The 23214-nt window shown below is 44.2% G+C and overlaps 1 protein-coding gene across 9 annotated transcripts in view; it reads left to right on the forward strand.

The window, feature by feature from the left end:
* Positions 1–23214, forward strand: part of SFMBT2 (Scm like with four mbt domains 2) — a 242210-nt gene that overhangs the window by 126844 nt on the left and 92152 nt on the right. For 8 of the 9 annotated variants that reach the window (XM_046679942.1, XM_046679939.1, XM_046679947.1 and 5 more), the window contains exon 7: positions 591–688. The exons of the other annotated variant lie outside the window; for it this stretch is intronic. In XM_046679942.1, the coding sequence (XP_046535898.1) occupies positions 591–688 (98 nt within the window). The remainder of the gene's footprint in view (positions 1–590; positions 689–23214) is intronic. 9 annotated transcript variants of the gene reach the window in all.

Here is a 23214-nt window from a genome sequence, read left to right on the forward strand (position 1 = left end):
GCCTGGGGAAAAATATAGGCAACATGTGGTGTGTTCGCAACATTTCAAGTGTAAATATTAAACTTGGTTGGTAAATTTTAATTTACCTTTTAATAATTTTCCGACTTACATGGGCTATTTTTAGCATACGAGAGCTTAGAGATTTAGTGAAAAATAGGCTGTGATCACTGAAAATGCCAGACGAGAGTGCTTTCTCGTTTAGAAATTTATCAGGTAATAAGTTCTCCATCAGTGGATATTACTTCCCAGGTAATATGTGGAATTTGGGGTGGTGGATGACTGAAGACGTTGCTAATGTGATTTATACCCTTAAATTACTTACAGAATGCCAACAGAATGCATGCAAATGTTCCCTGAAGAAGAGCCCTATTAAATTTATTCTTCATTTCTGATAGGAGAACCCCAAGCTGGCATTTAACTTCAGAAAATCCCTTTAGCAGGTGGCCTTTTATGGCGGGTAGGGTGTGAATTCTTACGGTTGCTGAGCTTGCTTGGTTATTACGAAATCCTGGCAAGATAAAATTCAAGAAAGAACCACCCAGTAGAACGTTTTAGTCCTTAAATTCTTCTCTGGTTTGCTGTTGATACAGAAATCTATCCTTTGAAGATGACCTCTGAATGGGAATGTGCTCTGGAAAAATCCCTTACTGATGCCACAAAGTTTCCTCTTCCGATGGAAGTATTTAAGGTAAGATGTCCATTCCTAGCAGTTTGTCTGCTCTTTTCAAGAAGAAACTGTGTTTCGTTTCCCATATCAAATCATCTCCCACTATTTAAAAAGCTGCCTTCTCGGCCAGTTTCCATATTAAGTGTTTAAAATATTATCTGTTCCCTTCGGCTGTGTTTTCTAATCTTCACAAATACCCATATTCCAAGATCTAGATTCGTATTTTTCAGGTTTCCTGTTTTTCTCCATCATGTATCATTATAGAAATCTCATTGTCCCCCTCTTACTCCCTACCAAAGAAGCAGGAGAAAATAGAGCAAGTCTAATTTTGGTATTTATTTGGTAAAAATGACAGAAGGTGGTGCTTCTCTTGATGGCTCCATTTTCTCGATGGCTCAGGAAGCTGGTACTGAGTGTCTCTTGGAAATGAGGCCTTCTTTTGGGTGCAAATACAAGGATGAAAGAAACATGCCACAAGTGGAACAGATCGCCGGGTTCTTAACGCTGTTAAAATGATGCTTAAAACGTACGTGAAGTAGCAGATTAAGTTCTGGGCAGGAATGATCCATTGAGATCGGAGGAGAACGTAAAGCAGGCTCTTCTTCTTTGGAACCGGAATCCGTTCGTTTTCTGGGACAGTGCTGAGTGGGGTGGTGGTTGACGGTCACGAGCCTGCTCTTGCGTTCCGAGAGGGCCCGTTTCTGCAGTGCCCGAGAAGTTTCGCGTGGAAGATGAAAGTAAAATGGTGTTGAGGTCCTGCACGCAGCACGGGCTTGGGGCTTGGGGCTTGGGCTGGGTGCCGGCTTCTTGAATTTTGTCTCCACGGAAGTCCTCACGCAGGATTTTAACCTGTCACAGCCAGGGATGAGCCCTCTTCTTCTGCACTTTCCGTGTGTGTGAAATTGGACCCGTGGAGGCCTCTTGTGAAAAGTCATGGAGTTGTGTTCTGAGGTTTCGTTGAATGATGACTTTTACAGTATTTTGAGCTTAGTCTTCTAGAAGAACGGTATAAACGGAATATACCGTTAGCAGTGGTGATCACTGACAATGAGATGTTACCTTGGACTTTTTTTTTTTTTGCCAACTGACCAAACAGTTCACTTTCCTCCTCTTCCCTCCCTCCTTCCTTTCCTGCTAACGTCCTCCCCTTGCAAAAAAATTAATAATGATAATAATAGTAAAGACAAACAGCATCTCCTCTTTTGTAACCTTTCTGGCTCATCTATCTCTTCCCATCCCGTCCACCCCCATCACTCCCTTGACCTCTACCATGATGTCCACTCTCTCCTCTTCACAGTAACCTTAGTAATATTTTCTTTCTTTTTTCTTTTTTTTTTTGAGGAAGATTAGCCCTGAGCTAACATCTGCTGCCAATCTGCCTCTTTTTTTTTTTTGGCTGAGGAAGACTGACCCTGAGCTAACACCCATGCCCATCTTCCTCTACTTATGTGGGACGCCTGCCGCAGCATGGCTTGACAAGCGGTGTGTAGGTCCGCACCCGGGATCTGAACCGGTGAACCCCAGGCTGCCGAAGCAGGGTGTGCGAACTTAACTGCTGTGCCGGCGGTCCAGTACCAGTAATGTTTTAAATGTACAGATCTGATCGTGTCCCTCATCCTTGTAAAAGTAAATTCTGGGCCAGCCCCAGTGGACTAGTGGTTGAGTTTGGTGTGCTCTGCTTCAGTGGCCCAGGTTCGGTTCCTGGGCGCAGACCTACACCACTCGTCCATCAGTCACCATGCTGTGGTGCTGGCTCACATACAAAATAGAGGAAGATTAGCAGCAGACCTTAGCTCAGGGCACATCTTCCTGAGCAAAAAAAGAAGAAGAAGAAGAAGAAGAAGAAGAAGAAGAAGAAAGAAAACCCAGAAAAAGTAAATTTTATTTTGAAATATATTATACACATGTGAGAAGTTCAAAGAGTAACATAATGAAAATACAGGCAAATACAGACATCCCTTTCCAGCCTGGACCTGGGCAGTTGTTGGTCCATGAGAAGTCCCCCACTTGTCTTTCCCCATCCTCTCTCTGGACTCGGCTGCGGTAACAAGCACCCTAACTTTTGTGTTAATCATTTCCTTGCCTCTCTGTGTAGTGTTCCTGCCCGTGTATGTTTCCCTAAAGGTTCTAGTTTTCGCTTTTGACAAAATAAGAAGCAAGCACAGCCCTGACTGTTCCAGGAGAGGTCGTTCTCCAGCTCTTTGGAGGAGAAGATAGCTGGACAGTGAATTGAGTAGGCCAATCATGAGTTAATCTAAAGAAAATTAGGGTTTATCCTAGTCGGGGCGTCTGCCAAAGTTGTAGCACGAACTCCAGGTACTGGACATCCCATGGAAAGATGGACAGGAATCAGCAGATTTATGTTTTCTACTCCGGTTCCAGGAACAGGCCCAAGGGAATTGAGTGCTCCCATCTGCTCCGGGTGGCCGGGCCCAGAGCAGAGACTGGGGGCTTCTTTGGGAGAGGGTCACAGTGAGCCAGCTGTTGTTAACACACTTGGTCTTCCTGCCTCTGCCATTCTGTCCTCAGGTTACAGAGGCCATAAAATGTGTCAGGCCATCCCGGGGTGGCAGCATTTCATCTCACCTTGAGCGCCTGAAAACGTCCTTATTCTGTCCTCATGTTCCACTGATCATTTGGGTATAGAATTCCAGGTTAGTGGTCACTCCTCTCAAGAGTTTGTAGATAGTGCTTCAGTTTTCTTCTCTTCTCTGGAATCTCATACCCTCTTTTTCTCCACTGTTCTGAAATTTCGCAGTGGTACCCTTCGTGGGCATCTCTCTTCATCCATAATGCTGAGTACTTCGAGTGTCTGCAGCTCAACGCCTTTAATTTGGAGACATTTCTTTTAAAATGATGTCTTCCACCTCTCTCTCCTCTCTTGTCCTTTCTTGGGCTGTGGCTGTGTGGATATGGTACTCCTGGACTGGCTTGTTAATTTTTTTTCTTCTCAGTTCTATTTTTCCTTTCCTGGTCTGTTCGCTCCACCGCCAGAAGTTTTCTCAACTCATTTGTGCTGTCACGTTCTTAGCAGCACTGGCTGGGTGTTTTCTCCCTGAGTGCTGTCTTTATAGCCCCCTGTTCTCGTGGCCTGGAAACACGAGTTAATCTCATTGAAATGACTGATTATTTTTAGAGTTTTTTCTTGCTCAATAATTTCTTTCCTCCATGTTGCTTTTGGTGTGTGTCTTTCTTATTAGAAGCTTTCCTTAGATAGCTGAAAATCCTTGATGTGTGTTCTTGAGTAAGAGGGGAGATTAGAAGGCTAAGGGCAGGCTAGTCCGCTTAGGTGACCTTTGGGGGCTACTAATTTGTACGGTGGTTTTTCCTCTTTAGGTGATTTCCCAGGGGGCATTTTTCAACTGCCCATCTGGGGTTCAAGGTCCAGCTGCCAGCATTCCAGGAGCTGAGTGGCAAGAAGAGGGCCTGGCGTTTGTGCACTGAGTGTGTCCGTCCTGGCACCCACAGACCGGGCACTGTGTTTCATCCCCTTAGGGGAGCCTGGAGGAGGACAGCTGGTCTTGTAGGGTCGGTAGGGGAGGATGCCTAGGGGTCTGACAGTGCCCCACACTTCTTATTTCATCTGCTCCCATGCACCCGGTTTCAGACACAGGAGCCATTACTGTTTCTGAGTCTCCTGGAGATTCCCACCTTCTCCACTGGGTTGGTTCTCAGCTTCTCTACCGCAGGCTTGGGATTCGGCTCTGATGCATATGTTCAATTAGTTACTTCTTGTTCATCTGCATTTTAGCTTCCATACCTTTGCTGCTGTTGAGTGGATTTGTGTCTTTTTAAAAAAAAAAAATAATAATCTCTTTACCATAGTCTTGGTTAGATTTTAGGAAGAGGTAAAAGTCACGTGGATTTTTAGTCTGCTCTCTTCATCTGGCACTCCCATTTTTAAAATCTTGTCGTCTGGACGCTGGGCTCAGCTCTCACATCCTTCCAGGAAGTCCTGTGCCTGGTGAGCCCTCACTGTGCACCCTCTGTGGTCCTCCACGGCTGGGTTGTGCTGCGCCCCTCAGCGCTCCACACGCTGGCCTTTTCTCGTCTCCAGATGCTCTTTGTACTTGTGTCGTTCTTTCTGTTAACTTCCTACTCGTCCTTCGATCATGAATATGAATTCTCTAAAAGAAGCCTTCTGGACCTCTGGCCTCTGAGACTGGGCTCCCCTGGGTACCTGCTCTGTTTTCCCTTGTCACCCAGGTCGCAGTTCCACTGAACCCTTGTGTGGTTTCCCTCTCTTCTTGGCCAGCTCTGCAGCTCTGGGGCGGCCAGCATCTTGTCTGTCTTGTTCATTGTTGAGTACATGCAGCCAAACATCACTCCTTGGCTGTCATATGCTCAGTAAATGTTTGTCAAATAAGTGATCTGATTCCTGAGTGGATATATGTCTTTAACTCACTGATCGGAAGTATTTTGAGTTAACATAGTTACAGATTAATTGGATTTGCAGACTTATTATTTAGAACCATGAATAAGACTCAAAGGTATAAACATTAATAAGCCTAACATAGTTTTAATTAAAAATTAACGAATTCGTTGCACATTTATTGAACAGCTACTCTCTGCCAAAGGCTGTTGACCTGCTTCCAGGGTTTAATGATTTGTTCACATTTTCCCAAATACGTTCACCGTCTTCCCTAACTTTCTTTAAATGTCTTTCTTTAAAATTCAGACTATTATTTATTTTTTTATTTTTTTTGCTTTTTCTGCCCAAATCGCCCCCAGTACGTAGTTGTATACTTTTAGTTGTGGGTCCTTCTAGTTGTGGCATGTGGGATGCTGCCTCAGCATGGCCTGATGAGTGGTGCCATGCCCTCGCCCAGGATCTGAACAGGTGAAACCCTGGGCCACCGAAGCAGAGCGTGTGAACTTAACCACTTGGCCAAGGACGGGGCCGGCCCCCAGACTATTATTTTGACGGAGTGCCTGAAAATGACCCTCTTCTTATTCGATATTTTGTTCCTAATTAATAGTTGCTGTAAGAGTGAATAGTCAATATTTACTGTTTTTCACAGGGCGGGACATAGGGAATTGGCCCTTAATAAATAAAAATGGGTTGAATTGAAAATTATGTGTTCTTAAAGCTTGCGAGACACTTTTATAAATGTTTTCTCTTATTTCAATTTGATGGAAAAGCAATGAGCAGTTTTACTTTCTTAACCACACTTGGTGTGGAGTGAATATTTATGCATTTAATTTTGAAATCGTGAGAGCAACCAATGTATTCTCTTCCTAAGGCTGTTGTTATAAATTACCACACGCTGGTGGCTTGAAATACTGGAAATTTATTCTCTGATAGTTTTGGAGGCCTAGGAGTCAGTCAAGGTGTCCACAGGGCCGTGCTCCCTCCGAAGGTGTCGGGGAGAGCCTGTCCCGTGCGTCTGTCCTAGCTTCTGGTGGCTGCCTGCACTCCTTGGCATTTGCTGGGTTCTGGCAGCATCACTCCAGTCTCTGCCTCCATCTTCACATGGCTTTCTCCTCTCTGGACGTCTGTCCAAATTGCCTTCTATTTATAGGGACACCGATCATTTGATTCTGGCCCATGTGAATGCAGTATGACCTCAGCTTAAATTTGATTGCATCTGCAAAGACCCTGTTTGCAAATAAGGTCACATTCCTAGCTTCTGGGTGGATATGAATTTTTAGGAGACACCATACAACCCAGCACAACCACACTTCATGTATGTACCATATTGAAGAAATCATAAAATAGCATTCTCTACTGTTATTTTCCCTATGGAGGTAATTCTAATTATGGAGGTAATTAAAATTGTTCCAAGAAATGGCATGGGGGCATGGGATAAAGTTCAAACTGTCTTAGCGGTTGCTTCATTTTAATAAAAACAAGAGAAATTTTCTGTCTCAAGTTTTTAAAAGTTTCTGCAAGCAGTATTCTCCTGCAGGGTCCAAAAATAGAACTTATATGTATTTTTTTCTGTTGTTACTATTTGATCATCACTGTTTCTCAGCAGGCAAACTTATTTCTATTACTTTCATTATGGTGAAAGGTATATATGTTTGGATTCATCCACGAATCCTCCTAGGTACATGTTATGGAAAGTTGCCGTAGCGTTCAGCTGTCATGAGACAGAAGTCAAAGCTAAGCATATTTAATGGCTGGAGATGAGCAGTATTTCAAAGCCGTTGTTTTTATTATTTTTACGCTTTAGATCAAGTGAGTATTTTAAAGGAATGAATCTCATTGTGCTGCAGTGTTTGTCACTTTGGGGGGATGTGTTCCCATATCTGCATTGGTATCTGTGTGTCTATGTCTGTAAATGCAGTCTGATAGCGTTCATGTGTAGAATTTCCCTTCTGTCATGAATACAGACAGCAACGGTGTAGAAACAAACTCCTAATGAGCATTCCCGCTATTTCCCCTTGATTGAGAGAAAACTTTGAATGACTTTTGGATACCGTATTTTACTGGGAACCATGACTTCCCTTATATGGAAAATTCAGATAATCTTCAAAATGTAGGTTCAGTTGAAAGGTAAGTAATTAATGAAATGCGTATCCAAAAAAAAAAAAAAGGGAAGGGGATTCAAAACACATTTTATTGAAAAGCGCATAAAGAAATGATTATTTTTCTTGAAAGCCCGCCTCATTATTGAGACCTGATAGATTTGCTGAAACAATCCATATATTAATACTAATTTACTCTTGAAAAATAATAAGTCTGTAGAGGTGGCTGCACTGTGAAAATCAGTGAGGTCTCAGGGCTGGCCCCACAGCCTAGTGCTTCGGTGGCCCAGGTTCGCGGGTTCGAGTCCCAGGTGCAGAGATACACCACTCATCAGCCATGTTGTGGAGGCACCCTGCATACAAAATAGGGAAGACTGGCATAGACGTTAGCTCAGGGCTAATTTCTGAATCGAAAAAAAAAAAGAAAAAAAAGAGGAAGACTGCCAGTGAATGTTAGCTCAGGAATAATCTTCCTCAACAAAAGAAAGAAAGAAAGAAAGAAAAAAAAATCAGCAAAGTCTGTCACTCGGTTTTTTTTTTTTACTCATTCTGCAACCTTTGCAAGCCGTCATTGGATTCACTTACAGTACGTCCCACTGTCAAATAAAGTGAAATGCCCCAGTTTCAGTAAAAGCTTTTTACTTTTGTCTTCACAAAGAACTGCTAGGATGGGTTTTTTTCAGTTTGTTTCTATCTTTAAAAAAATCAATTTAATACAAGGCTCATTCCATTTTTTGGCCAGAGATTTCTGCACTGTTTCAGTTTTCTGGTTCATTAAGTATTTACAAAGGTACAACAAATGAATTTGGGGGAATTTAGTTAAGTTTTAAAAATAGGGCTGAGGGAGCCTAGACAATAAGAATCTAACGATAATTAATGTAGTATTTCTTGTGTCAGATGTTCATAAGCCTTCTATAATTACGGTTACTTTTCATTCTCTGCACTTCTTGTTAATTGTAATCTGTTTGTGACCCCACTTGTTTGCAAATGTGAAATTATAGAAGTTTCACTGACAGCTCGTATAGACAACAAAAAGAGCTACAAATAAGAAACAGCAGTTCCTAATTTGCCAGTTAATTGAAGTAAAGTATTTTTCCCTTCGAGGACTACAGATTTGAGGCCCCGGGAAAGCACATGCTTCTCTGCTGACTTCATTCATGACCGCCCCTCGTAATTGCAAGGAAAGAACAGTATTTGAAATGTCGCTAAAATCCATTCTCCGTTTTTATCCCTGAAAGAAGTGAAATTGTTTGAATATTTTTTTCATCCTGTTAAGAAAAACAAATGTTCCAAATCTCGATGTATTTGAAATCCCAAATAAGCTGTTTAGAGATGAGCATTAGAGCGAAGGGAAGTGGCGATAAAGAACTGAGACTTGAAGCCGGAAACTCGAGCATCCTCCGCGAGGGCTCTCTGCTTCTCACACCCCTGGGTCAGGGGTCCCTGGATCTGCCGCCAGGTTTGGTAGCTCACCAGGACTCACAGGACTCCAGCGTTGTTATAATCACAGTTATAGTTTATTCCAGCGAAAGATAGAAAGGAAAGGCAGCAAAGGGAGAAGCCACATGGGGTGAATTCTGGAAACCCACATGCGAGCTTCCAAGAGTCCTCTCCCAGGGAAGTTGCACAGGATGCTCCTAATTCCTCCTGCAGCAAGCAGGGACAACGTGTGCTCAGGAAGCTCATCAGCGACTCGGTGCCCAGGGTTTTTATTAGGGGCTGGCTGTGTAGGTGCCTTCTGCCTAGGATGTACCAGCCTTCCAGACTCCAAGCAAGAACCCAGGGGTTTTAGTATAAACCATGTTGTTTGTACACACAACCCAGCAGCCGTGGGCCTCTCTGTATATTTAGAGAAAATTTTATATCAGTGCGGGGTACTGTTTATCAGCCGTATTCCCAGATGCCAGCCACGAGCTGACTCTGCCAAGAGGCCCTTTCTAAGGACCGCGGTCTCCGTCCGGCCTTCTGTGTGTGTTCATCCTTTCCTGCACACCTCCTTCCAGTGCATGACCAAGGCCTGTTGGCTCTACTTTCCAAATGTATCACGAATTCACTCATTCTTCTCTTGGTTCATCATCATGACCCTAGTCCAGGCTACCATCTCTCTTGTGGACTGTCGCATTAGTTTCTGAACTTATTTCCCAGCTTCTAATCATTGCTTCCCTGTGGTCTGTTCTTTAGAGAGCAGCCGGAGAGATTCTTTTGAAACAAAATTCAGATCGTGTCAGTCTTTTGGTTATAACTCTGGTGGCATCTCATCCCACTTTGGGGGATGCCCAGGGTCCCCCTGCATGCTCTCTGAGTCCATCTGCTCAGGGCCTCCATATGCTCTCCTCCCCCACCCCTGGCTTCCTGCTGCCCCTCCAGCACGCTGAGATGCCCTCCTCAGGCCCTTGCAACAACGTGCTGTCTGCCTGGAAGGTGATTCCCCCAGATGCTTGCATAGCTTCTCCCTTACTCTCTTCAGTTCTCTGCTTAAAATAAAAAATAGCGCTTTCCAGGGGCCAGTCCGGTGGCGTAGTGGTTAAGTTTAGGCTCTCCACTTTGGCGGCCTGGGATTCGCCAGTTCAGATCCCGGGGATGGACCTATGCACCACTCATCAATCCATGCTGTCGCGGCACCCCACATATAAAATAGAGGAAGATGGGCACGGATGGATGTTAGCTCAGGGCCAGTCTTCCTCAGCAAAAAGAGGAAGATTGGCAACAGATGTTAGCTCAGGGCTCTATATTAATGTGCTTTTTTTTGCATCTGATCTGTTTCCCCTGGCTACAATGTCAGCTCCATGAGAGCGGATGGTTTTTATGGCTGCTCCATCCCCAGAGCCTTGAACAGTGCCTGGCACCTAGGAAGCGGTCAGTAACAATCCTTGAATGGATTAGCGACGAAATAGGTACAAAAATCAACTTAGAAGAATTACCGCTCAGGAGAGGTCATGAGCATAACTTAGTGAGGTGAGACTCCCGTGAGTGGTTCTGAGTGATGGGGACGACTGTGTCTAGAGAGGAAAGAGAGGGCTCTGTGGTTATGATATGCTGGATTCACTGCTAAGCAGGCGTTTTCGTGATCAGCTAAAAATACTCTGGGTCAAATCTTGGCAAAGAAAAGGGAATAGTTGAGAGCGCCGAGGAAAATATTAGTGATGAAGTGAAATTAAGGACACATCTTGGCATAAAAAGCCCCCCATTCCGTGAAATCCCATTGCTCGTGGACTTGCAGGGTCAGCGTTCGCTTCTTGCTGAAATGATTGCAGAGCAGACTTGTTTTTGCCTCACCTGTGTTGTGGGGGGTGGGGGATTTATTTTCTTTACAGAGTGTCTGGCCCTTAAGATCTCTCTGGGTCTGCGTGATAATGTATTGTAAGGTGCTGTGGCGTTATGCATTGTTTCCTCGTTAAACAAAGTGGAGACACAGTGAGGTTGAGGAATGGGCTGGAGGAACCGTTTGCTTCAGTGGAGAGCCGGCACTCAGTGGCTGGCTTCCGCCTCCTGGTGGGTCTGTTTTCCGCTGTCTTGCATTGCCTTTCCTCATATGACACTCTCATTCCCAGGGAGGTATGGTAACTGAAGAGATGAGAGGCAGTTGGGCAGTGAAAACCCACGTGTCCTGGTTGTTTCTGTATTATTGGAGGCTGAGGAGAGAGGTGTTTTTCAATGGGGTGTCTACACCCGGGACTCTAGTGATGATCCATTCTGTTATTGCCTCCCTGCCTAATTCCAGTCAACATCTCTGGCTATCGTGGAGGTTAAAGGGAGCTGAGGTCATGATAACTGAGGATTTCCCTCCTCAGGACTCACGGCACCTCAAAAGCATACCTGGTCTAGTACTTGGATAAAGTGCCTGGTCTCTTGGTCTCCCTCCCATGGCTCAGTTTCTGTCGTCTTTGACACACGTAGCTGTTACACGGATCCAAAATTATGTATCTCTAACTGATAGGCGTTAGAAGGCGCCCTTGGAATCTGTGAATAAAGGGCTTTCCGTAATGGCAAAGCAATAAGTTACATCTGGTTTGGTCCGGTCTCAAGCTACGCCTGTCGTCCTTTCTTCTTTGCATCTGGCTGTCCCGTCGGTTACTGTTTAATAACCAGAAGGAAGAGACAGCAGAGAAAACGCTAATTGATAGAAGATGCTGCATGCGGCCATTACGGTTTTTTTTTAAACACAAGCAAACAAAGACAGACAGACAGACAGACATTCCGTGCACGTATTTCTTCTCTGTTAAGAGCATTCAGGCGATGCTCATAGTGCACTGTGATTCCGAGTCCTGGTATTTCTTTAGCTCTTTTCGGCTTCAAACGATGTACCTGTTGTGTGATTGTGGATTTAACCCCTGGGAGCGAACCTCCTCTGTAACTTTAGCACCTGAGACCTGGGTGAAAAGCCGGAGAGAGAAGATGAAGCATGGCAAAGAGAAAAGCTGTGCTTTCTCCTTTCGTCTGGTACAGCCAGAGGCGTAAGAAAGGATGTGAGCTGTTCGGTTACTATAGATTGCGATGTTGCGGTTTCCATGGCGACTGATTCCTCTTCCTCTTGTTCCGCAGCTAAATTCAGCAACAATAAAAACTCAGCTAAGTTTGGCCTTCAGGTGGGAAACTTAAGATTCTCCCAGAATTTGCTTTGGGGACCCCCCATGTGGGGCCAGCACCGAATTTCTTTGTCATGACATTCCCTGTCTCACCTGGCAGAGTGTCTGATCCCAAATAATTTAGCAAGAAATGCTGGCGTGACATGGGATTGATATTTCCATCTCATCCACTTCAACCCAAATGATTCTTTTAAAGAAAGGCTGTCTGAGACAGTAGGTCATGTTGTTATTGGACTGGTGGCTCGCCCCTGTGAGTTAACTTTTGGGTTTTCTATCCAGTGGCCCCTACCAGGCCGTCTTACCTCGGGGCTCCCTAACCACACTCTGGGCTCTGCAAGGGCTGTGTGACGTTCACTCCTCGGCTGTTTCTTTTCTTTAAAGACTTGGAGAGGTTTGTTAAACAGAGTCCCTCTGGGTTGGTAAGTCAGAGAAGCGCAGTTTACGTGATGCCCATCCTTGGCAACGTAGAGAAGCCAGAGGGAGTTACTCTTCGTGTGTTCTGGGCTCTTGAACTGCAGATGGTGAATGACATAACTGGAAAAGGACCGTGGGGGCCACCTCGTTTTTATGAGTCTCGGAGAAAGTCTTGTGAGAGCCACCATAAAGAGGGCAACTTTGGTCAAACAATAAATGTAACCATAAAAATCACAGACCCCAGCCATAGAAAGCGTTCGCTCTAACCATTGCTCGATTGCAGGAGCTTGGACCCCTGCTGCTTGCAGGCTGCTAGATAGCGCCTGGCTTTTAATTCTAAACATTAAGAATTTAAGAACATAGTCAAATTTGGGTTATCGGCTCTGAGTTATCATTCCTAAAAGGCTTCTGTGGGCCGCTGATTATCCTGGCTCTCTCCAGGGCCTGCCGTTCCAAGGAAGGCAAGATAACATTCGCATGAACTTAACGTAATTGGTGTTGGGCTATGAGGAGCGGGCAAAGATCTCTTATTTGTAAAACAAAAACGTTTCAAAGTGATTGTCGCATCATATTTTAATTTTTTTTCAGATGCTACTCTCTCTTAATAAGAATAATTAAGGAGTGATTATAATTCTTTCTTCTGTGGAGGATTTGATGATAGACCACAATAAAATGATACAGAGGCAGTTTTTTCCCCTAAAGCTATAGATTGTTTGTAGGTTTGGTCTTACTTTTAGTCCTCAGGGGGCCTGTCATGAACAGGCAGTTGCAAATCGCAGTATCTCAAGTAGGGGAACTGATGTCAGAGAAGATGAAGTCCTTTAGGTCTCCAGAGGTTTAAGATCTAATGGGAAATGAGGACCACATATGATAGGAGCCGGCACATCCATGCTTCTGTGCTGCGAACCCCGACCTTCGGTGCACGCCCTCCTACCATGAGAAGCACCCGAGGGAGTGCGTGTGTATTGTGGATGTCGATGAAAGTGTGGGAATCCCTGAGTCCTGTGTCTTCTCTCTTAGACAGCCACCCTACTCTGAGTTTCCTTGTCTTGATGGCACAGGTCAAAGATAAGGTTAAAATCTACCTCCGATTTTGTCTCCCCCCATTTATAACCAGAAGGAATGGCGTAAACAAATCAGATAAACTTTTACATGAATATATAATGTTCTGAGTTCAACGTTAAAAAAAGGACAAATTCGTTTGCAATGGTAGAAACCCGGCTTAAGGCTCGTTAATATTTATCAAGATGTCGCTCTTGTAGCTACCAGAGAGATTTCTAGACCCCCATCAGGATTCATTTCTTTCCCTAGCATCTGAATTCTCCGGACAGTGAATATGCGCATACATAACTCCAATCTGCAAAGGAATTTGGGAAATTTAGTCGTTTCAGGTGTGATTTTTGTAGAAATTAGTCCACTCGCTGGATCTCACTTGTTTGTGATGCTTCTGAGAAACGGCAGGTCCATCAGTGAGGGGTCACGAGCAAGGCAGGGACGATGTTGTCAGTCCTGGTTCTTGTGTAATGAGTTACGCACCTGTGGAGTGTCTTTGGAATCTACCACTAACCCTTCCAGACCCTTCAAGATAGGGTACAGAGGCACCGAATACAAAAGGCACGTGCAGCCATGGGCACTTCACAGGAACTCTGACATCGTTCTCTGGTGGAAAGTTGTTGCCAAAGTGTTGACGGGAGCTTCTCATTGTTGAGCACCCACAGGATGGAAGAAATGGCGCTGGGCGCTCTCCATTCTCTCATTGTATTCGCAGTAACTCGGCGCTCCATATTATTGGTCTTACCGTAGACTTGAGGAAACTCAAGGCTCAGAGAAGTTCATCTCTTGTCCTGCCTTATGCAGAGAGCCTGTGATGGAACCAGAACGTGAGCGCAGATCCATCTGAATCCCAACACCAGGGGTTTTCTTCTGTTGCTTTTCAGTAAACGAGGGTACGCAAAGGCTGAGCCAAATAAGTATTATTGGAACTAAGAGCCAGAAAATGAATCTTGAGAGGGTTAAGTGTAGCCTATCAAGCTTCGTGGGTGAACTGGGGTGTGGTGACTGACTCCTCGTTATGCGGTTACCTTGCACAGAGGTTCTGTTGACTTTTAGGGCAGGATGTTTCCCTATTGTAATAATTAACAAATGTTCCCGCCCCTTCCAGTGCCTGCTCTCCACAGGGTGGTGGTGCTCCCAGTGTAGAAATAACACCACTGGTGTAGGCTCTAGTAGGGGTCCCATTTTTCTTGTCAGTGATTGGTTTAGGAAGAGGCCTGTGACCAGCTTGGGTCAATAATCCCTGAGGAAGTCAGCTGAGTGGCTTCTGGAATAGGTTTCCTTGTTTTTAGGAAGAGGGCTAGGGAAGGGTGACGCTCTCTTCTTCCTCTACATTTTATCATGTCCAGCTGAGAAGGCTGGAGTGCCTGCAGCCATCTTGAGACCATGAGGGGAGCTGGACTAGGAGTAAAGCTGTCCCATAAAGAGTGTCAAAGGAGAAGGATGGAAAGAACTGGGCCATTTATGACATTGTTGACGGCTCTGTTAACCAGTCTTGAGTTGCCCTTCCTTCCTCCTGAGTCCTTTGTCATGTGACATAATGGATTTCCTGATGGCTTAGGTCAGTGTGACTAGGGTTTTCGGGTCTGTGCATGGGCAGGCAGCCTGATGGGTAAAGCTTTGCTCAGAGACTAGTACCAATCCTGGTGACAGATCTGCTTGCCTGTGGGTTTGAAGTGATAGCTTAGTCCTTAAACACCACAAACCCATTACTGCCATAGTGGCAGGCAGGCGGGTCAACAAGTACCTCAGTCATCGTCATTGTATTGCACACACAGTAACTATTCCATGACGCCATATTGGGATGATGGTGTGTTGGCCTTGGTTCCCTTCATTCACAACAGCATCTTCTAATTTTACACACTAGGTATTTGGAGTGGTGGCCTATGGAGGGTAGGTAACCACAGCACACATCTGCAGTGTAGACTGGCACAAATGCTAAATACCAGGATTTCCATGTCTTGTTGAGATAGCATCAAAGTGGGTCAAAACTGAAGAGGATGGCGTGCATGGCCAATCAAACCGAGGGACGGAAGCTGCCAGAAGGGCTTCATGCTGGAGACAGAGGCTAAGAGACGCAGGCGATTTTGAGCCCGCTCACAGAAAGTGAAGCGAGGAGACCACACATTCCGGTGTCTCCTCGACTCTACCTGACCTCTCTCTTCACTGTATCTAAGTCTGTGGTTCTCCACTGGGAGAATTTCCCATCAGGACACTGGGCAATGTCTGGAGGCGTTTAGATGGTCCAATAGGGGGAGCTGCTACTGGCTTCTAGTGGTGGAGGCCAGAGATGCCGCCATACGTCCTACGGGGCACAGGCCAGCGCCCCGCAAAGCATAATCTGGCCCCCAAATGCCAACTGTGCAAACCGAGGTCTAGGGAATGAATACTTTTCTGGAAACAGACTGACCGATTGAAAGCGATGGCGGCCCGGATTTGAGGAGGGCGCATGAGACTTTGTTCTTAGATCTGTGCCGGGCTGGCTGGCCATGGGAATCCTCCTCCTGTGACAGCGCACGCTAGGTATGTCTAATCTCCCTGTGTTTCAGTGGCCACTGTCCATGCCCAGAAAGATCAGAATACAAGAGTCAGCCTGCTTTGGGGAGAAGTTTTGTTCATCACCAGCTCTTACCTATTTTCCGTGAAGGGTGGTATCTACCCGAGAAGGGACAGATCAGGGCCCTTAGTCCTATTTCTATGACAATAGTTTCCTTGCATTTAGGACTCTCGGCAGAAGAGGGCACCCAACAATAATTTTGTCCACCACACCCCATCCGTGGGGTGTGGAGCTGGGAGGGAGGCTGACCCCCAGAGCTGCTGCCACGCTCTTTTTCAGCCCACAGCACTCAGCCTGCCCAGAGCGTTGCTGTGGAAACAGGAGGAGATAGCGGCTTATTGGAAGAGAATTAACTAAGCATGAGAAAAGACGGTGTAATCACTGTTTACCTACACACACAAAATCAGCCTTGTTTTTTTTTTTTTCATGGTGGTGCTGTAAGGAAGATTGAATTTCTTGCCACTTACAAATGCTTTTATGGTGCTAAATGTTAATCAATGAAAGACATTCTCATTGCCCTGTTTTTTTTAAACAACCTTGTGTACCAGTTTGGGCCTGTGAAATAGGCCCACTATAATTGTCTGTTATAAATCGTGCGGTTAGGCTGAAGTATATAGTACCACATGTTCTCATTACTGTTTTTTAACTTGATTTAATGCACGACGAGTAGATAAAACTGCTATTTACAGGTGTAAGTAAAAAATGGAAATGCTTATTAGTGTTCAGCTTATAGATTTTTTAGTACATTTTTGTTATAAATATTACATTGGCTAAATTTAATTCAGTGCCATGGAATTGAAATGTAATAATGCTATTGATTTAATAAATGCTGGCATCCTAATGTCCATTTTGGGATGAAACTAATATAATGAGAGTAATTTTCTAATGAACATATGACCACTAGATCGTTGGAAAAACAGAAAAAGAAACAATATGATAAATTGCACTGGATCTTTTAGTGTGTGTGTGTGAGGAAGATTAGCCCTGAGCTAACATCTGCTGCCAATCCTCCTCTTTTTGCTGAGGAAGACTGGCTCTGAGCTAACATCTGTGCCCACCTTTCCTCTACTTTATATGTGGGAAGCCTGCCACAGCATGGCTTGATAAGCAGTGCATATGTCCATGCCCGGGACCTGAACTGGCGAACCCTGGGCTGCTGAAGTGGAACATGCGAACTTAACTGCTGCACCACCGGGCTGGCCCCAAACTAGACCTTGTTTTAACATGACCTATCATGCTGATATGCACAAAGGAATTAAAGTGTCGATCATTGTATATCAATTTGAATGTAACACTCATTAAAACCTTCCTTTGACTTCTCTGAAAGTTGTTCTTAGAAATTACACGGATTAACAAAGTCCTATGAAAAGATGCGTATGCAATGCTTGAGCACCCTGTGGACCCAAAAACTGGCATGTTGGAGCTGAAAAAATTATACTGTGCAATATTTTTGTTTATGATACACTAAAAGATTTGGATGCTTAAAAAAAACGTAGAGAGGCCAGCCCTGTGGCATAGCGGGTAAGTTGCATGCTCCGCTTTGGCGGCCCAGGGTTCACAGCTTCGGATCCCAGGTGCAGACCTGCACTGCTCCTCAAGCCATGCTGTGGGGGCGTCCCACATAAAATAGAGGAAGATGGGCACGAATGTTAGCTCAGGGCCAGTCTTCCTCACACACCCACACACAAAATGTGGAAGGGGACTGAATTGTGTATTTTTTTGTCCAGTTTATTTCCTGTCCACATAAACAAAAAGGAAGAACCAAAGAATTCAAGATTCTGAGTAGACTGCCATGACCGAAGAAAACGTCCCATTCTCCTTGATTGTGGAACTCCGCTTAAGAACTTGGTTTCCACCCAGGGAATCATTCGCTGCTTTCCTCCCATGAAAATCCTCACCCCAGTGCATTTTCATTGTGTTGTGTTAATTAGTTTGAACTCAGTCTCCCCTGTGGCACCTTCTTCGTATTTTTATGGCACGTGAGGTGTATTTATCTAATGAAGCCGGGGTGGCAAGAAGCATTTTGGGATCTGAGATAGCCACGTCCTAAATTATAAGAACATAACCTGCCGTTGCTTCAAGCCTCTGAAGTAAATTTAGAGATGAGTCAAGTTCCAGTAGGCAAGCGGGACGTGAGTGGAAACTAACAGGATCGAATGTTCTTTCTTCTTCCCTGTCTTCTTTGTCTTCTGTGGCTCAATTAGTTATGCTCTGCATCTCCTTCTGCACGTTAATACTCATGGTCGGCAGTCTGTTTTCTGAAGAACTTCAGTAGGCACCCCAAAGCCTTATCCCTGTGACAAGGAGTTGTGTTCACACTTACTCACAGATGACTAATAGAAGGGCAGTCTGTGACCATGGTGTTTCTTGAATAGCTACGTCTGATTCTTCCAGAATCAGCTAGTGCCTTCTTCCGGGCACCGCAATCGCTTCAAAGGCAAAGACTTCCTCGGAGGCTACTGTTGAAAGCATTCGGTGACCCCAGGGCGTGCTCTGAGGTTGTCTCATCTTCTTGACCTCTGTGTCTTAGGTGAAATAAAGTGAGGTGGAACCCAGAACTGTGAAGCCAAAGAACCAAATTTATTATGGTTTGTCCAGACTTCTTTTTCCAGCCTTATACTTCGTCTTTATTGCTGTTCAGTCATTTTCTAACTAAATTTCAAGCTTCCCAAGGTCAAGCTTATCCATATCATCCACTTTCTTCTTCTTTTCTTTCTTTCTTTCTTTTTTTTTTTTTTGGCGAGGAAGATTGGCCCTGAGCTAACATCAGTTGCCAATTTTCCTCTGTTTTATGTGGGATGCCTCCACAGCGTGGCTTGATGAGCGGTGGTAGGTCTACCCCCAGGATCCAAACCTGCAGACCCTGGGCTGCTGAAGTGGAGTGCACAGACTTAACCACTACACCACCAGGCTGGCCTCTTGTCCAGTTTCTGCTTAATTCAGTCTAGATTAATGCTTAACACATAGTATTTAAAAAAGAAACACTGGCAGATTGAGATCTGTGTGGACTTTGCAGGCGGGTGCGTTTACCAGGTTAACCACATTAATCAGATTAACCTGTCTGGGCTAACACTGATAACGTTAGTAGAAAATAGATGTTGATGAAGGATGCCTTATGGAACACCATAGGCATTTTGCTGCAACACGTTTCTTAAATCTTCTTTGCCTAAAGAACACACAAAAGCAATTAGTGGAAAATATTTGTCAGTTGTTGATGGAGACTGTGATTGACGGTACGTAAAGATTTTGGGGGTAATTTTTGGTGTCAGGATTCTCTCTGATGCCCTTGTTTTCATAAGCTATTGAAAAGTGCTATGAATTAGCAAAAATTGGAGGTTTTAAGAAAATGGTCAGTATCAGTAGCTATCACTTTTTAACTTGATGATATCTGTCTTTGAATTAAAATTTTAGGAGCCTATAGATTGTAAGGGTGTTATTTGTTAGTGTGTGTACTAGGTTAGCAATAAAAAACAAAGGACGCTTTCTGGTCCTTGTTTACCAGTCTGTTTGATAACCTGGTAGCTAATCAGGGATGTAGACCATGTTGATTTGACTCCAGGCTCATCTTGTTAGCCCTGTGCCCTTGCTTATATCACTAAACCTCTCTGTGTCTTAATCTCCTCACTGTAAGATGTCAAAAGACTGCCCTGTAGTCTGCTGTGAGGGGAAAATGATGATACAAGGAAAGTGCTTACAGGTATTCACAGCGTGTTAATTGTTGTGACTGTTTCTACCCGCTTGATACTGTCTACGAAGCCAAGTTCTTCTGGGTGCAGCGTCCCTGCCTCTCAGTGGGAGAGCAGGAGAGCGGCTCGGGTTCCGGAGAGGATAAAGCTGATGAAATCTGAGCAGAGAAAGGGAAGGTGATGGAGACATCATCTCTTTTACATTGTCGTTCGACGGAAAATAAGGCTCCCTGAAGAGCGACTGTTCAGTTAGGCTGGTAAGACAGCCCTGCAATAAAATGAATGGCCTTTTACTTCTGATCAATATAAAATTACTTTAGGGCAAAAATGAAAGGCGAAGCGAGGACTGTAGATGGGAAAGACGTTGCCAGCATTTCTTAAACGGAGGGAGTTTTTCTGCAAGCAGTTTAACTGGACTCCAATGCATTTAAATAAACAGTATTTCTTGAATGTGACAGACGTATTGGTGAACGTACTGAGGAGTCAGGAAACCCTCCTGATTTCAAGAAAAACGTTGATCCAATAACGGTGAGGTGTGACTGATTCCCCAGAGCTTTGCAAAGGCCGGAATGTGTCTTTCGGAGCACAGCGACTTTTCCATTCTGTCTCGGTAGATAATTGGTTTTGTGAACTGTCTTTGGGGGCCCGGAACTCGCTCTCTCCTAACATCAAGAATGATTAGCTGGTGTTTGTGTAAATTAATGCGTGCACTCTGACTGCGTCAACAGCCCAAAGTCAATGGTCTGGGGGTGATTAAATTTGTTTTTCACTGAGAACATCTGTACCTTTTCTCATAGACTATTGTGGATGTACTTAGAGACACACACACAGCTCAGAAGGTATGTGTATTGGCTTGTTTGGAAATTCACTGGTGTTGAGTTCTTTAATTATCATAAAAAACGCTATATTTTTTTAGGAGTGTCAAATGACTCCTTTTGCCTTTTAGATCAGACTTAAAAGCCTCAATCTGGTATTTTAAGACCCAGCTACCCTAACTCCCTAACTGAATTTACTGTGTCACCATCCATCCCAGAATCTTTTCCTTATCATTCTGTCACATACTTTTCATGTTCCAAATTAAGATTCATTCCTGTAAATCCTTGGACTGCCGTCTTTATAGTGACAGTAATTTTTGTATGCTACAAGGAAAAATATTTCTTCTGAGATTTCTTCTAAGCCTGGGTCTTCCATAGCTGTTATTTTTATTTTCTTTCTCCCTTTGGCAAATGTAGTTTTTGTTATGTGTGCTCCGTGCATCACCTAGTAGACTGTGTTACCTCTGTGGTTTCTAACGAATGCTTATTGAATTAATGATAGAGCGTAGAATTGGAACTGGTGTCAAGAAATCATCTAGTTTTTTGACAGATGTAACTAGTCTTATCAGGGTGATCATTTTGTAACGTAAATAAATGTCAAATCGCTATGTCAAACACCTGAAATTAATACAACGTTGTGTGTCAGCTGTACTTCAGTTAAAAAAAGAAATCATCTAGTTTTTGATGTTCTTTCAGCTTAATTCAGTAAATATTTATTCGTGTCTTCTTTGGATGAACCACGTGGCATAAATGAGAGAGTTCAGCATTGACTAGAAAGTATTGCACATACTACGTGGTTACCTGTCATGTTTTATAAAGGTCTTCAGTAGCAAGTCCTTTTAGAAAATACTATCCTGCCTCTTGTAGTAAAAGTTTCTGGCATCATCCATTGTGAGTAACATAAGATTAGAGTAACACATTTATAATCATAATCAAGCTCATAATCCTTTTGGGTCATTGCTCCTGGATTTAAAAAGTTTCCATTATGTTGACTTGCCCTGGAAACTGGGAGGGTTTCTGCATGGTCATAGAAGGACTTTTCTTTCTTTCTTTCTTTTTTTTTGTGAGGAAGATTCGCCCTGAGCTAACGTCTGTTGCCGATCCTCCTCTTTTTTCTGCTTGAGGAAGATTAGCCCTGAGCCAACATCTGTGCCAGTCTTCCTCTACTTTGTATGTAGGATGCCCCCACAGCATGGCTGATGAGTAGAGTAGGTCCACACCCGGGATCCGAACCTGCGAACCCCAGGCCGCCGAAGTGGAGCACACAGAACTTTAACTATTTGGCCACAGGGCTGGCCCCTCTTTTTTTTTTTTTTTTTTAAATGCTAATTAGAAAGTGATCTTATGAAAGTGAAAGTTAGGGCTGGGGGTACAGGAATGTATTGTATAATTTCCAGGTTCATTTCTACAATTTGGAGTTCAGGTTTCATAGGATATTATAGCTGAATGTGGATATTAGAGACCAGAATATAAATACTTACATTTAGGTGCAGCCGCCTCTCAAAATATCTGTCTTCTTTTTCCAGTAAGAGTTTTCACATAGTTTGGAACGGAAAGAGATACATTTCCACAGGTAGGAAGTTGACGTGCTTGTAAGTGAAACCCAGTAGATAATATCAGATGTCGGAAATCTGAGCCGCGATTAATAAAGGAGAAACTGATTTCTAAACCTTTGCTCACTCAGCATTATTTTTAAATTGTTTAAAAATATTTTAACATCATCAAGGCAAAATATCGTCAATATTTTGATTGTTTAAAAATATTAGTGTTCTTAATATTTTATTTTCATGCCACGTAGGGGTGTGTATGATTTGGGTGTACATGGTTTTTTTATGGATGAGCAGAGAGGTAGCGATGATTGGTGGTTAACAGACAAGCACAGGGATGCCCCAGGAATGAAGAGAGAATGTAATACCTGCACGAAATGATACCTCTTCGCCTGGAGATAGAGTTGGAGGCAAAATACACTGAAATCATTATCAATGAACATTTATAACACAGCCTTGGAAGGACAAGTTTATCTAAGGAGCAAATTGCTGTCCTAAGCTTATTACTAAGGAAGGGCAGCCATTGCCTGGTCCCCTCAGAAAGCTGTGAATAAGATAAGGCAGCAGTTAAAGGACAAGCATTAGGGGAGGGTTCCTGGGGGCCACAGTTTTCAACACAGCATCGGGATCTGGGATCTGTGAATGAGGGACCTTCCGGCAGAGCTTGGAACGTAGATATGGGATGGGTGTAAACTTGGCCAAAGACTTCAAGTCGATGGTCAAGGTCAAACTGAGAGCCTGGGCTGTAGAAAGAGCCTGGGGGTCATGGGTCAACCCTACTTAGAAAGCTGGCTCTACTCAGAGAGCCAACGTAGGAACCAAAGTATATGAGGTGAAAAGTGGTACCCAAGCCAAAATCGAGGGGCTTAGGGTGGTGGGTAGACGAGAAGCCCAGAATGCTGTAAGGCCACCCCTAGAGCAGAAACGCAGAGGAGAGGCACACAGGAGAAAGGTGAGAGATCAGGATTGCACAGAGAGCCCTGGTGATGGGGGCTGCCAGGGAGAAGTGACGAGTGTCCCGTTCTTGGTGAACCACGTCTCAGCAATGTTTAGCCTTTGAGCTGTGAGTGATGAGAGGGGATGCTGCAGCATGGAAGGACATCCGATAGCAGGGAGGGAAACAGGAGACCCCCTGGGAAAATACGACATCCATCTGGGCCATTGATGGTAGCTACAAATGTGTCATTAGTGCCGAGGACATTTGTGTGTTGTCAAACAGTATAACAATGACGGCTTACACTTGTTGAGTACATTCAGGCAAAGTTTTGTTGTCATTTTGGAATAGTTCCTCTTTTCCAAAGATTAAAGGGTTTTGTGCATTGAAGGCAAAAATATTTATCTACAAAATCCACCGGGTGCCTGACCGGAACATTCACTTTTAACCTTTTAATTCAGATGTCAGTCATTTTTGACTTCCA

The sequence above is a fragment of the Equus quagga genome, chromosome 12 (genome assembly GCF_021613505.1).
Source record: "Equus quagga isolate Etosha38 chromosome 12, UCLA_HA_Equagga_1.0, whole genome shotgun sequence".
Taxonomy (NCBI): Eukaryota; Metazoa; Chordata; class Mammalia; order Perissodactyla; family Equidae; genus Equus; species Equus quagga.